The sequence below is a fragment of the Homalodisca vitripennis genome, chromosome 7 (assembly GCF_021130785.1).
Source record: "Homalodisca vitripennis isolate AUS2020 chromosome 7, UT_GWSS_2.1, whole genome shotgun sequence".
In the NCBI taxonomy this organism is placed as follows: Eukaryota; Metazoa; Arthropoda; class Insecta; order Hemiptera; family Cicadellidae; genus Homalodisca; species Homalodisca vitripennis.
In genome coordinates this window covers 126,124,064-126,137,621 of record NC_060213.1, presented here as the reverse complement: position 1 = coordinate 126,137,621, position 13,558 = coordinate 126,124,064, and the positions used below count along the sequence as shown (strand labels likewise).

The window sequence follows — 13,558 nt, the reverse complement described above, 5'->3', positions numbered from 1 at the left end:
GAAGATGGCACTTTTGTGTAATGTGAAGTCTTGTATAAACTGAATCCATTGTTCTATCTGTTCAATTAATAACCCAATAGTCTTAACATTCATTTTCATCTCCATGTAATTTCAATATCATCTCAGTCATCTTACTAATAGCACATCACTTTTTTTGTTTAAAGTTTGTTTTTGACGATGGAAGGATTGTGAAGGAAAGTAGATTTTTTCGGACATTTGCCGTCGTTCAGTGATACAAAAATTCAGTAACACTACGTTTCAAGATCTGCATCAGGTTGGATAACTAACCTAAACACAACTGCCATCTAGGTTAAAATGAGCAAAACATACCAGAGCATTGTGACACGCAGGAATCACAATGACCATGTTGTGTGTTAACTCCGTACAGACTAACTCTAAAACATGCACTTAATAATAACGAAACACTAATCATTGAAACTGAACTAAAATATACAGGTCTCTCAATAGATTTGCAATGGCCGACCAACCACAGAGAACTGACATGAGGCCAATTATAAATAGTGATCATCTCCCATGGTTCATCTCAGCCTTGGTTCATCTCCAGGGTCATTAATTAATTGAGAATGCTGGAGTATTAATCCAGCATTTGCTGTGAAAATATCTTGTCTAATATTCCTACTACAAAGACATTTATAAATTTTGGTTAATTCACATTATTTGTTATTTGAACTGAGTAAATACTTTGTCAGAAATATTTATTAAATTCGAGTACTAGAAGTGTAGGAAGTGGGTGATCTGGCAACATTGCAACAAATCCGACAATTTTTTGGCAGATGAAGTCTTCCTTATGCCAAATAAGTGAGCAGTGAATCATTTTAACCTTCAAAATAGTCCTGCGTATTGCCGTCTATCTATTATGGTCAATTGTTTAATTTTTGTATTTAAATATAAATAAGTATTTATTCGTGAGTTTATATCTTACAATTATTTTCATGGGTAGGGGCAGTTTAAATTTTCCGTATTTAAATATAATAGGTTTACAATAAATAAGAAATTCAAATATATGCCCACATTTTATTAATTAAAACATATGTTCTGGTAACCTATTTCATAATTAATCAAATCAAAGTAGAAGGTAGAGAAATGTAATTCTTAAAATATTGCAAATTTTCTAGTATAATCTCCGTAAATTGCTTTAAAATAGAGTTGTATTCTTGATTTACTATTCATATTATCAAGCAGTTTCCAAAAGTTAAAGAATGCAAAAATTGGTTTGTTGACAATTTTATTTTAATCAAGCTTAGGTTTGAAAAAAGCTAATATAGGATTTGAAATTAAAACATCTAGACACTATTAAAATATTGTCTCAACATAGTATCTACATAAAACAAGTATTATGATTAATCCTAATCATAATAACAGCCCAAAGAAACCCAAATGGAAAAGAATTGTTTGCTACTACAACAAATTGGATGAATGTAAGCCTTTAGTTCAAATTTTTTATAGCAGCAACTGATTCCAATTTCACCCATCAAGTTGTGATTCGCTTTTGATATATTATTACATTTTTATGATCAGTTGTATAATAATAAAATTATCATACACAAACAAGAACATGTATAAATATTTAAAAATGATTCTAGCATATTTATTGTTTAAATTATAAATCTTGGTATTGCCTTATCGGTTGCATAATGAGTTCTAGAAGGAAAAGCTCAGATGGAACATTCTTTATCAAATTTGGCAGATATTACACAGTTTTACAAAAAGGAAGCTGATTTCCTCTATATATTCTTAGAAAAGCTTTTGTGTAACTAGTCACATGGTCAAGGTGTTTCATAGATATCAAATGTGGATATTCTAAAAATTTAAATTTAGATACGGGCAAGGAATGTTTTGTCGTGGCCTCTCCTAAGATTACAGATTTTAATCAAATTTTGAAATAAGGCTGAAAATTGAAAATGAACAGTACAAATGTTTTCAAGTGTTTCATGTATACATATTATGTATTGCAGTCAGTCGACGAAAAGTTACAATTTTCATGTAAATAGCCAGTTTTCAGATTGTTGGCTGAAGCAGATTTAATTTGATAGTTGGTTTTATATGTGTCAAGCCAAAACAATTGTAATCTGAGAAAGAATATTTTTTAATCTTTTGTCACCCTTCCATTTTGATTCCCACCAAAACTAGTGCAACTGATGATTGGTTTCTTTTTTTGGGGAAAATTGCACTGTTTATTACATGAATAACGAGATTGTATAGTTATACAATGGCGATTGGTTCTCGGCTCGAGGACTATACACGATTTGTGTTCATCAGTAACACATCTACAAAATCATTGAATGTAGAATCCTAAAGATTCTGTACTATATTACTGTATAAAATTATAGAGACAATTATTCTCCTGCCTTTTCACATATTTTAATGTTCTTAACAGACAATGAACAGAAGCTGCTCCTTTTTGATGAATCGCTGGGTATAGAAGATTTTGAAGAAGTGTTTTAAGAAACTCATTGCAGTGTTTTTAGATGTATTAATTCAAAATTTGTAGCTAAAATTAACACGAATAACTTGTATTATACGTATATGTGTAGAACTTAATGTAAATATATATTTTTTCTCAGCATAACTATTTGTTTTTAAATTTTTTGTTATACACAAGATAAGATGAAAAATATTAAGAATACATCACTGTTTTCACGTGAGGGAAAAGTGTTTCTTTAGTTTTAACAGGCTGAAACTGGATTAAAGAAAATAAAGCATCTTAGTGGATCACCAGCTACAAAATTGTAGGTCTGTTAAACAAATCTTATTTTAGTTTAATTTTGAATTTAGGTATGACTTTCTAAAAATTGCCTTAAATGAATCATGACATTTAATTAATTATAAGCTAACATTTAATCCTTCAACTTTGGTTCTTAACAACTAAGATCATGATAGAACATAATCAAAAATGTTCAGTTAATGTTATTAAGCTGTGAAATGAAATTATTTGTTTCCCTAAAAATTTAGTCTTAAGTTGACAACATTCCATGTTTCTTGAATCTCAGTCTGAATTGGGAACAACAAAATAGAAAACTTTGTAGAAGATTACTGGTTATTTAAATCCAATCTTCCGAGTTGATCTTAACTCCTTAAGAACTGTTCCTGATCAGTCTTTATTGAGCCACGCACATTTTAATAGTATTTTCTGAAACTGATCCTTCCTGAAAAATGCGCACTTTTATTGGAATCACCCTGTATTTATAGGATTCGTCACATGACTCAGTTGATACCAGTTCTTGTAGATAATTTTCAGTTCACAGCAATTTTTACCATTTCGTTACTTAATAGTTGTATCTTCTTTAGTTACACAAGCTATTGGACTGTTACCGATGTTTCCATATCAATTTGTTTATTTTGAGTAAACATTTTAGATGATTTACCTTATTATTTTAATTGATACCAATTTGATTTAATATGTTAATGGAATTAAATTACTTTAATTACTATTCAATTGAGATATGTCGTCATTTAAATTACATTGATCTTGTTATCAATATAATTGACCGGTCCACTTCAAAGAATTATATTATAATTTATGTGTAATCGAGTAATAAAAATATAATCACTATGTTCCTCTATCATCAAGAAAAAACTAGCCGGCAATCAAACACATTTTGCTTGTTCACGGCTGCTGTATTCTCTTTTCTTGTAATATGCATGCTTATATTCATCATCATCAATCATCATTAGCTGTGTACATTTTCCACTAGTACTTTCCTCAGATCATCATTATCAAAATGTTTTTTGTAACTAGGTTGAATTAATCAATCATAACTGTATGAAAGCAATATTCATAGATATGTGTTATGGACTTTAATTTTTCACTGCAAACAAATGATTTTATAAACTTGGTAACATGATATTGTTATCTAGCCTAGAAATCGAGGACTTTGACATACAGTAATAATACAATACAGGGTTATCCTATTTCCTTTTAAAGTACTGTGGAGATTATTGGCAGTTTTTGGAAATCCATAAATCCGTGTGATCCAGTTGTCTGTATCCATTAAACTGATCCCAACTTGAATGAAAATTATTTTGCAAACAATGAATGTAGTCAACGCTTTGAAGTTGTCAATAAAAGTAGTCTTAATGAACAGATTTTTTCTTTTACAATTTAGTATTTGATTTTTGTTATATTCATACAAATTCATTACACAGTTCACTTAATGAGTTTTAAACACTTAATACAGTGGTGAAAATAAATAGTGTATGATTACAACAACTCTTAGTAAAAATACAAAACATTTCATCAAAGTCCATTATTAAGATTTTAACAGTCTATCCATGTACAATATTTACACACAAAGTCCTTACTTGAAAAGTATTTGTACAAACTCCTTGAACCAGACCGTTGTCTAAGCTATGTAAATAAGTTAAGCAATATAAAAAGTAAAAAATCTAACAGTATTGTTTTATTAGTGAAGCTGAGTTAGTCCTATTCCACAGTTCATAGCCTAGGTCCCTAACATTACTTTGACTTGCCTAAACATCTTTTCAAAATAATAACTAAATACACAGTGGCAATGGATGACAGTGTAAAAAAAATAGCTTCAAAGATCTGTCACAGCAGAATTTTCGGGAATTAACCAACATAACTCATATTGTGAAAGAACAGCCCTTGAGTAATACTTGAGAAAATCAATGCCACTAGAACCTTACTCAAGCGTATATCCCCAATGTGATCACAATTTCTGGCAATGGATACTTCAGTTTATAATCAATCAACCAATCCTCTTTTATTCCTATAAAATTAGAATAGTTCATTACAAAAGTTCACCTGTGTGAATAAACAAGCCTATAATACAAAATACAAGTTGACTTTGATTGTAGTTGAGACGTAAATTTGAAAAAAGGGTCACAGGTTCTATTCCCGGACAGGTTAGTAAATATTTGCAATTGGATTTGTGAGTTCCCTTTCAAAAAAAATATAAATATCAGTTAAAAATTCAATTACCATAGAAAAAAGAATACTCTCCTCACAAAATATTTTTAATCATTCAATGTTATATACAGCTATATATTCAACAATCAGTAATAGGTTTATAGGCTTATGTGTCCAATGTCATACCAACGCCTAAATTTTCCAGTTCACACTGAGTCAAAACGTCGCTTACACAATGTAATAAATCGTGTTTACTCATAATCAGTAATATATATATATATATATAATGTGTGTGCTTATTGAAGCGCAAATCACTGTGTTTATATGTTTTAGCCTGTTGCCATATACATTTCAGCGTGCCGTTTGCAATAAATTAATCCTTTTTTTTTTAGCCAATCAGCTATATTCTTGCAGTTGCCTTAGCGCCATTGACAATTTTATTAAATCAGCAGCTTTTCTTGTCAACGGTTCATCATTGTTTTTTTCTGTTTGTGTTGTGCATTTGAGTTTTTCCATTACTTGAATATACTATACTTTTGTTTTATATTTTTAGCCCTTACATACTCTTTTGTTTTATCATTAATGATATCGTTTGTATCTGTGTCTAATATAGGTAATTTTATTACAAATTTGTTTTTAACATCAGAAGGCTTTATAAATTATTTCATACTAATAAATATTCTAAGCCTAAAGAGTTAATAAATAAACGTAAAATTTGTATTATGATAGATATCTCTTAACCCTTTTTGGACAAATGTAGGTACATCCACTTTCTTTACGGATGAGTTTGCGGATGTGTTAAAAAAACATAAAAATTTATTATGTATTTTAAACTGTTAAAAACCATGCTTATCAGGGGCAAGTTAAGAAGATATTAATAAAACCTATCAAAATACAAATTGCATGATTGATTTAAAGAGAAATTTGTTTTATACATTGGCATATATAACATTTCAGTCTTGTATATCAGCATGCCTGATTTGCCACAAAACTCTACAAAAATTACTTGGTATAAATGTACTGTCACACACTGGTTCACATTAACATTTGTCAGAAAAACATGTTTCTATTAAAAAACATTTTTTTGTGCCGATTTTCGGGTGCCTGCACAAGGGTTAAACTTTTTCTAGAGTGTTATTATTTATATCGAATTGTGAGTCATGTTTATGAACAGTACTGTCATAGAGGACAGGTGTACTGTTATTGCAGTGTTAAACTTTATTGTTGGTATCCCTGTTTCAGATGAGAGCTGAGCGGCCGCGGAACAAGTTTAAATCTCACCAACTCGACCTTGAATCACCCCTTCTTGGTTATCTTTATCTTCAGTTTGGTGCTCTTTGGTTTGGGGTGCAATCTGATCTTTTATAATTTCGGCCGTACTGATAAAACAAATTCCAATATAGTTGATAAGTAGAGGCTTGTGATTGCGTGAGTGTTGCGCGTATGTGTGAGTGAGTGTGTGCGCGCGCACGTGCGGCTTATAATTTCATCCTAGAAGTTGGTGGCGACCAAAGATGTCTTAACGAATTTAATCGTTCATCTGAAGCATAAACCGTTATTTATTTCTCCTCTTGCGTTGAAGTCTGTTTTGGTTTTCATAAAGTTCAAAATTTACGAGAAAAGAATGCCTTCGTTCATGGGAACCAGTGCAATAATGGAGTGTACATAATTTATAAGCTTTGCTTGTACCGCGCTTCTGCTCACTTATTATTGTGATTCGCCGATTACTTAAGGACTTCACGGAACGTTATACTGTTTCTTCCGCATTCTGCACTTGGTGTTTTTATTTCAAGATTGAAAATATTATCAAATTTTTCTCAAGCATGCTTTTCGACTTATTATATAAAGCATTCGATATAATGAAGATGTGAAACTTGAAATCAACTCTGATATGTAACATCGTCTACCAACTTTAAATTTCACCTAAAGTTTATAAGGTCATATAAACATTTAAATACGAACGTGTTGAACGCCTTGCCTGTTGTATTTTTATAATATATGTTAGATTTTATTTATTTTATATATTTTATTTACACAACTAGTTATAATTTCCATTAAGTGCAGCTCAAATCTTTTTTAAGTAGAGCTCGTTTTAAAACCGTTTTATCAGAACTATGAGATTTATGATGTTATTTTGATGGTTTTAAAAATCACTTTAAGTTGTAGCATGCTTCAACATAGAATTATGATTCATTGGCTCTCGAGCTTTTTTGTTGCATTGTTTAGAATTATAGTTTAAAAGTATAAAATGTGTTGATTATATTTTATTAATAAAACAAGAGTTGTTTCCTTTCTACTTATTTGAGGTGATCCTCGCTTGTGTTTGACCACCCAGCTGCCGGGAGCGCAGACTTGGGACGTCTAAGCCTCTTGCGACTCCCGGCTGGTCTGCAGGCTTGGGCTCGAGTTGTGGATAGCACTCAGTAAACATAATGAACTTATTTTATTAAGAAATCAATGTAAAGAAATTCGCTTGTTATAATAGATTATAGATGAGGCATTCTTTTCTTCGGAGATAGCCGAAATTGCAATGTACGTTATATAGACATATAATTTGGTGCAAGATGTATCATATGACTTGCTGCATTCACTCACGATTCTGTACAGATTTAGTTATGTAGATTAATTTATTTAACGTATATTTTAGTTGGTTAGGTAACCGATTATCCTAGTGTGATCTTACTATTAGATTGTTACTTTTTTATCGTTTGTAATTAATTAATTATTAATCGTTCTCCGTCGGTATATAACTCTTGTGTTACTTTGCCTGCATTGAGCTTAAAATTAATATGATAACAGCTGAGACTTGTTTTTATAAATATATAATTTAACTTTATTAAATAAAATCGTTAAAAAACAAGCTTACAGTAGTTCGGAGAGTGAAGAGATATTGCCTGACAAATAATTACAGATAATTTCTTAACTTTTCACGCTTTGACACTGCTTCTGTGTAGTAGTCGAGACCCAATGTTGCCAACTTTAGAAATCTATCCCCTCGGACTTGGAGCTCGGCTGCCTGGTTCTGCCCAGTCTTTACCAAGTGCTGTTTAATATTAGGGAAGGAGAACGGAATTGCTGTTTATTATCTGCAATTTTAAAGATTAAAGAATTTAGCAGTGCATTCTTAACGATCGTAATTGCTCTTTACTACTTAAATAAAGATCTTTAATCCTGAACATAAATTTCAAACTAAATCTTGAATCGTTTTCTTTAAAAATTTCATTGAAAAATCCAACTTGTATCTCTTGTTGAAATGAACTGTTCAGAGACTGGCAGAACTGAGAGTAAAAATTTCATGTACAATACTTTGTATAGCTTGTGTATACAGAAAGTACGCACGCATAGTTAGCCCTCGTCAGTTTTTTATAAGGTTCAATATTATTATGTAATTTTGAGAGAGTAAGAAGTGTTTTAATTTGCAAGGGAAAGAGAATATTTTTGAGAAATAATTGCACTGTTAGAGGTCCTGTACGCTTGGTTTCAAGGTGACAACAAATAATATACAGCTAGCAACGCTTGTGGTGTTTTATTTCTCCATCTCAAACTTCCCAAATTCCTAGCCATAAGCATCAATCCTTGTGTTAAAATAAAATACGTTTGTTATGCAATTTTATTGTCAATGACAAAATAAACGATTTGATTTTGATTTTGGTTATAGATGTAATATTTAGTAATAGCTTAAAATTAATATGTGACCACTGGAAATTGAAGACAAACTGGAAAATTAAACAGAAAAATCAATCTAATAGGAGTTCATTAAATAAGAGTTTTGTCTCACCCATACTGAAGAAAAATCCAGACCAGTTATCTGAACAACCTAAAACCAGGCAAACTCCAACTAATAAACTCATTTACACCAAAAAATAAAATAACTAAATGTCAGATTGTAGGTGCCCAAACCAAGCCTTTACAATCTGTAAGAAACATGGAAACAAACACAACAGATAGGTTGTCAATCTGTATGTCTATTATAATGGAGTCACAAATAGATTACTGACGATTCCATTGAATTGTATTATAATATGCTTTTGTCAAAAGTAGTTTAAACAGGAAATACTCCTGTTGAGTCCTGTGGTAACGCATGCTATCAAATATCTAGAAGGGACAATGACTCCATTGTGAAATCCCATAAAGTTCAAAATAAAAATCATTTATTTTTTCCCCTGTTAGTAACTCACCTAACATTGTTTAATCCTCCATCAGGCGCTTAAGATTAGAAACACTATCAGGCGCTCACGGAGGTTTCCTCCAGGTTAGCAAAAAATGGATATCATAGTCGTTTTTTAAACTGTTTTTATTTGTTTAAATATTTATACTGATTTAATTTTAATGTAATATATTCATTTTTAGAAATTAAATAGAAATTACTCTCTTTTATGTAATGAATTTTCCAAATAAGAAATTCAAAATCTTAAAAAATGTTATTGTATAATAACAACATGATTAATTTTAAGAATAATGCAATTGATTGTAAAAATGTTTAACCTTACTGTAATAATATATGGAAATTAACTTAGTTTTTAACTTCTTACAAAACAACTTACTTCAATTCTTGACGATATTATACAATTGTAATGTCAATTATTACTCTGAAATCAAAATTTATTCTTTACTAAAAACTTTTTTTTACACACTACACAAAGTTTCAAAACATTTTCCATCTGGTTCTTATAACGACAATGTTCACTCCATAAACAGTAGTGAAATGTTCCCTAGCACACGGGTACTGTACTGACAAAGTCTCTCATCTTAATTCTCCATTTTACAAAATTCAAATAAAATATATTGTAAAACTTAAAAAGAAACCATCACATGTTCACACATTTAGGCGAACACGGATTATTACTCCATAAAAACTAAACACAAGGCGCTCACGGAGATTTCGTCCAAGCACTACAACACACAACATCGGGCGCTCACGGAGGAATTGTCCAGTCTCGCACGGAAGTAGACCTCATACTGACAGATTTTGACAAAGATTTAAGCGGGAGGCTATTGTTTCGCTTCCCGAAAGATGCTCATGAAAGTACACTGCGGGAAACGACTGCCAACATCAGAAAAGTAGTACTATTTTTAATAATAAAAAATACACGGAGGAAAACTCCCGTTTTTAGCGCCCGATGTAGGGTTAAGAAGGAGGATCGCACTGGAGTCTATTGTTGTACGGAAAAATTACACAATGAATTTTTTTACTTTGATTCAATAGGTGACTATAACTTACCACATGCAAAGCAAAAGTAAGTATATCCAAACACCTTGGCTTAAAAAAACTCGCACCTATAAATAAAGTAGTTGTGCCACAACAAAGCAATGGATTGGACTGCGGTATTTATATGTTGATATTTGGCGACGTACTCATCCAACGTATCACTCAGGGTACATTCTATGAAATAAAAATAGCCCAGTCCCTGGTTTCTGGCCAGACATAAAACCAAGTGACATAATAACCAAGCGGGCTCAGCTAGCTCTCCTGTTGCAACAATAACAACCTATCTGCACTCACACAGACACAAGCTGCTGAACTGATGTACCAAGTACCCGCTCCCATCCTCTTACCCATATGCTCGGCCTGAATCCCAAATTTCAGTAAGTTCTGATACTGTTGCTGCTGCTATTACTCCACACAGAAGACCTCACTGCATAAAACTCCCCAAAAAATTGTACATGTAACCAGGAAAAAAAAAACACTCAAGAAGAAAACTGGAGTGAGGTGAAAAAAAAAAGAATGGAAACTCAAAAAAAAAACAGAAAAAAAAGGTTCAAGAATCTTACTGTTATCCCTCCAAGTAACAAGTACGAAGCTTTAAATACCAAAGAGTATGACACAAAAGTAATTTAATCTGGCAATAAATAAAAAAACAACTATGAAAAACAGATAAAACCAAGAAAAACATCCATCTCCAAGCCAACACCAAACAGGGAAAGAGAGTGAGTATAGTGGAAAATCAATGGATGTTGAATTTTACTCAGACAGCCATGGACGGGGCGGGGCCTTCCTGAGTTAATTGGTGCCTGTAGCAAGGGAAAAAAATTAAAGTAAGCGGTCTGGTTATGCCCGGGGCTACAACCCGAGCAAGTGTACAAGCAATGCTGAAGGGGCTCTTTGCCGCCCAACAGTCATAATTGCGGGAAACTAATAACATTACTAAAAAATCAACTGGAGAAATTTACACTAATCTGGAAAGTAACCTGCAAAGTTTAAGTACACAGAGAACCGTACACATAACAACAATCCCGTACCGCTATGATGTAAATACAATTGACCCAACACATAATGAAATAGATATAGTAAACAATTACATAAAAGAAATTGCAGTGAGAATGGTTAATGTAAGCATAATTGACTCGGAAGAACTCAAACGAGGACCATTTCACTCGACACGGCCTACACCTCAATTATCAAAAAGAAAAATATCTTATATGATAATTAATTTCTTGAACCAAACTTCCAAATTAAACAAGGAAAAAAGTCATCAAAAGACCACTACAGCAGAATCAGAAAATATTACAAATGGAACAGAAATAGTAGTGAATGGGGATTCAAAAATAAAAATCATTGAATCTAATATGACAAAAATAATTTTAAAAAAATAGGAATAATAATAGAACATCGCTTTTGCTCACTGTATTTCTGGAGACCTCAACCATGAATGCCATATGAGTTCTGGGGGTGGCAACATGTTTCAGCCAACAGTTGGTAAACCACACTCTCTCCTTGCCAACTATTTAACCCATCAAAAAAGCATCGATGGAGTGAATGTTTTCGGATTGGTTACCCAAACCAGATTTTTATAAAAAGCCTGTAGCTTGTGATTATGACATGGCTTTCAACCACTCATCACTGAAGAGTTCAAAAAAAGAAATTTTAAAGTATCTAGTCTGCTCACCAATGGGTTGTGTCCGGGGACAACATCCCAACTGAACACTTCGCAACCAATATTGTTAATTTCCAGCAACATACAGGGAGCCTCTATCCAGATTATTATGTATAATGAAAACTCAAACGGCCTTTAAGAAATGGACTCTCTTTTGTGGACTTCAAACAGAAATTTATATAGTGTTCAATTTCTAGTATCTTATTAAAACAAATGGAAGCCACTTCTACTCAGGAGATACTAGAAGCTGCAACAACAACATCCGAGCAATTATACATCTAAAGATCTCAGAGAAGCAGGTAGCAATACTGGGACAGTGCCGCAAGAACATGACGAGTTACATATGACGGACTCAGTGGACGACTTCCCACCTTTATTAACTAGGCCTATGTCTAAAACTGTTTTTAATAATCATAGTAACTTATTTTCTAATTCTTGTATAGCTTCAGATATCTCATGTTCCAAAACTGATGAAAATGTAATCCCCCTTAAACCAAGATAATGACGTAACACCGGATGCCCCGCCTTTTTTTTAAACTCCCCACAGGATCTGGTTCTACACCCCACATAAATAACTTCAATAAAAAAACATAAAAGCTTAAACATTTTTTCGTCAAAATATTAGAGACTTAGACTCCCGTAAAGAATCATTACAAATAACCTTGTCTGAATTAGATCCTCAAATAGTTGTTCTAACAGAACACAATATGTCATCAATTAAACTTGAAAGATTCAATATAGACAACTATAACTTAATTTCACAATATTCCCGTACCACAACTTCTGGTGGAGTGGGTGTAGTGATTCTGTCAAAGGAGGGTTTGAAGGGGAGGCAGCTGGTGCTCCCTGCCGTTGTAGAATTGTGCCAAGATAAATTATTTGAATGTTGTGTCGCTTTAAAACAGAACAGTTTAGTTTTATATTGGCAGGAGTATATAGAAAACACCCCAATTTAAAAATAACGAATTTTTAGAGAGATAAAACTTTCTTATAGAATTTCTTGTAGGGAAGGGACAAATATCTAACCATTACAGGAGATTTTAACATTAACATGTTAGATGAGTCTAAGGAGACAAGAGATCTTAAGAACATTCTAAAATCGACATGGAATGAATTTTTTAGTTGACTTTCCAACCAGAGTGACACAAACATCTGAATCTTGTATTGACAACTTTCTGACAAATTTTAATAATAACAATGAAATTAAAGTCTCTGGAATTATAACAGCCTTGTCTGATCACGATGCGCAAAGATGCTCGAACTTTTACAAATTCAAGTAAAATCTGAAACAAAATTTAACCTTTGTAGGAAGAAAATTTTCATTGACAATATGACATTATTCAAATCTCTATTAGAAAAAGAAGATTGGCTTCCAATCTTTTGTTCTCCGATAGATGAAAAGTATGATTGTTTTTGATAGTATCTTTAGGTACTATTTTGATCTCTGCTTTTCTCTTGTGCAAATGGAAAAAAGGAAATAAAAAACAGACATGGATTACGGACGAAATAAAAGATGAAAAAAATGAAATTATACACCTCAATAAGTTGTCAAGGTTTAAAAAAATCAGAAAACTTTAAAAATGAAGATTAAGAATAAAACTAGGCAATACAACTCAAAATTAATAAAATGTAAACAAAATTATTTTGAACACTAAAATAAAAAATTCAGAAAATATTAGCAAGACAACATGGCAAATTATAAATAATGAAACAAAAAAGAATGGATATAAATGTGAAGGCAAATCTTGTAATTAAATCAAAAGATTCATCTATTACTGAACCATCTCTAATT

The 13,558-nt window shown here is 31.9% G+C and overlaps 1 protein-coding gene across 1 annotated transcript in view; it reads left to right on the top strand.

The window, feature by feature from the left end:
* LOC124366273 (kinesin heavy chain-like) overlaps positions 1-8,408 on the top strand; it is a 94,587-nt gene extending 86,179 nt beyond the window's left edge. The window contains 1 exon segment of the mRNA XM_046822678.1: positions 6,134-8,408. Within this exon segment, the coding sequence (XP_046678634.1) occupies positions 6,134-6,259 (126 nt within the window). The 3' untranslated portion in view covers positions 6,260-8,408.
* Positions 8,409-13,558: the final 5,150 nt, after the last annotated feature.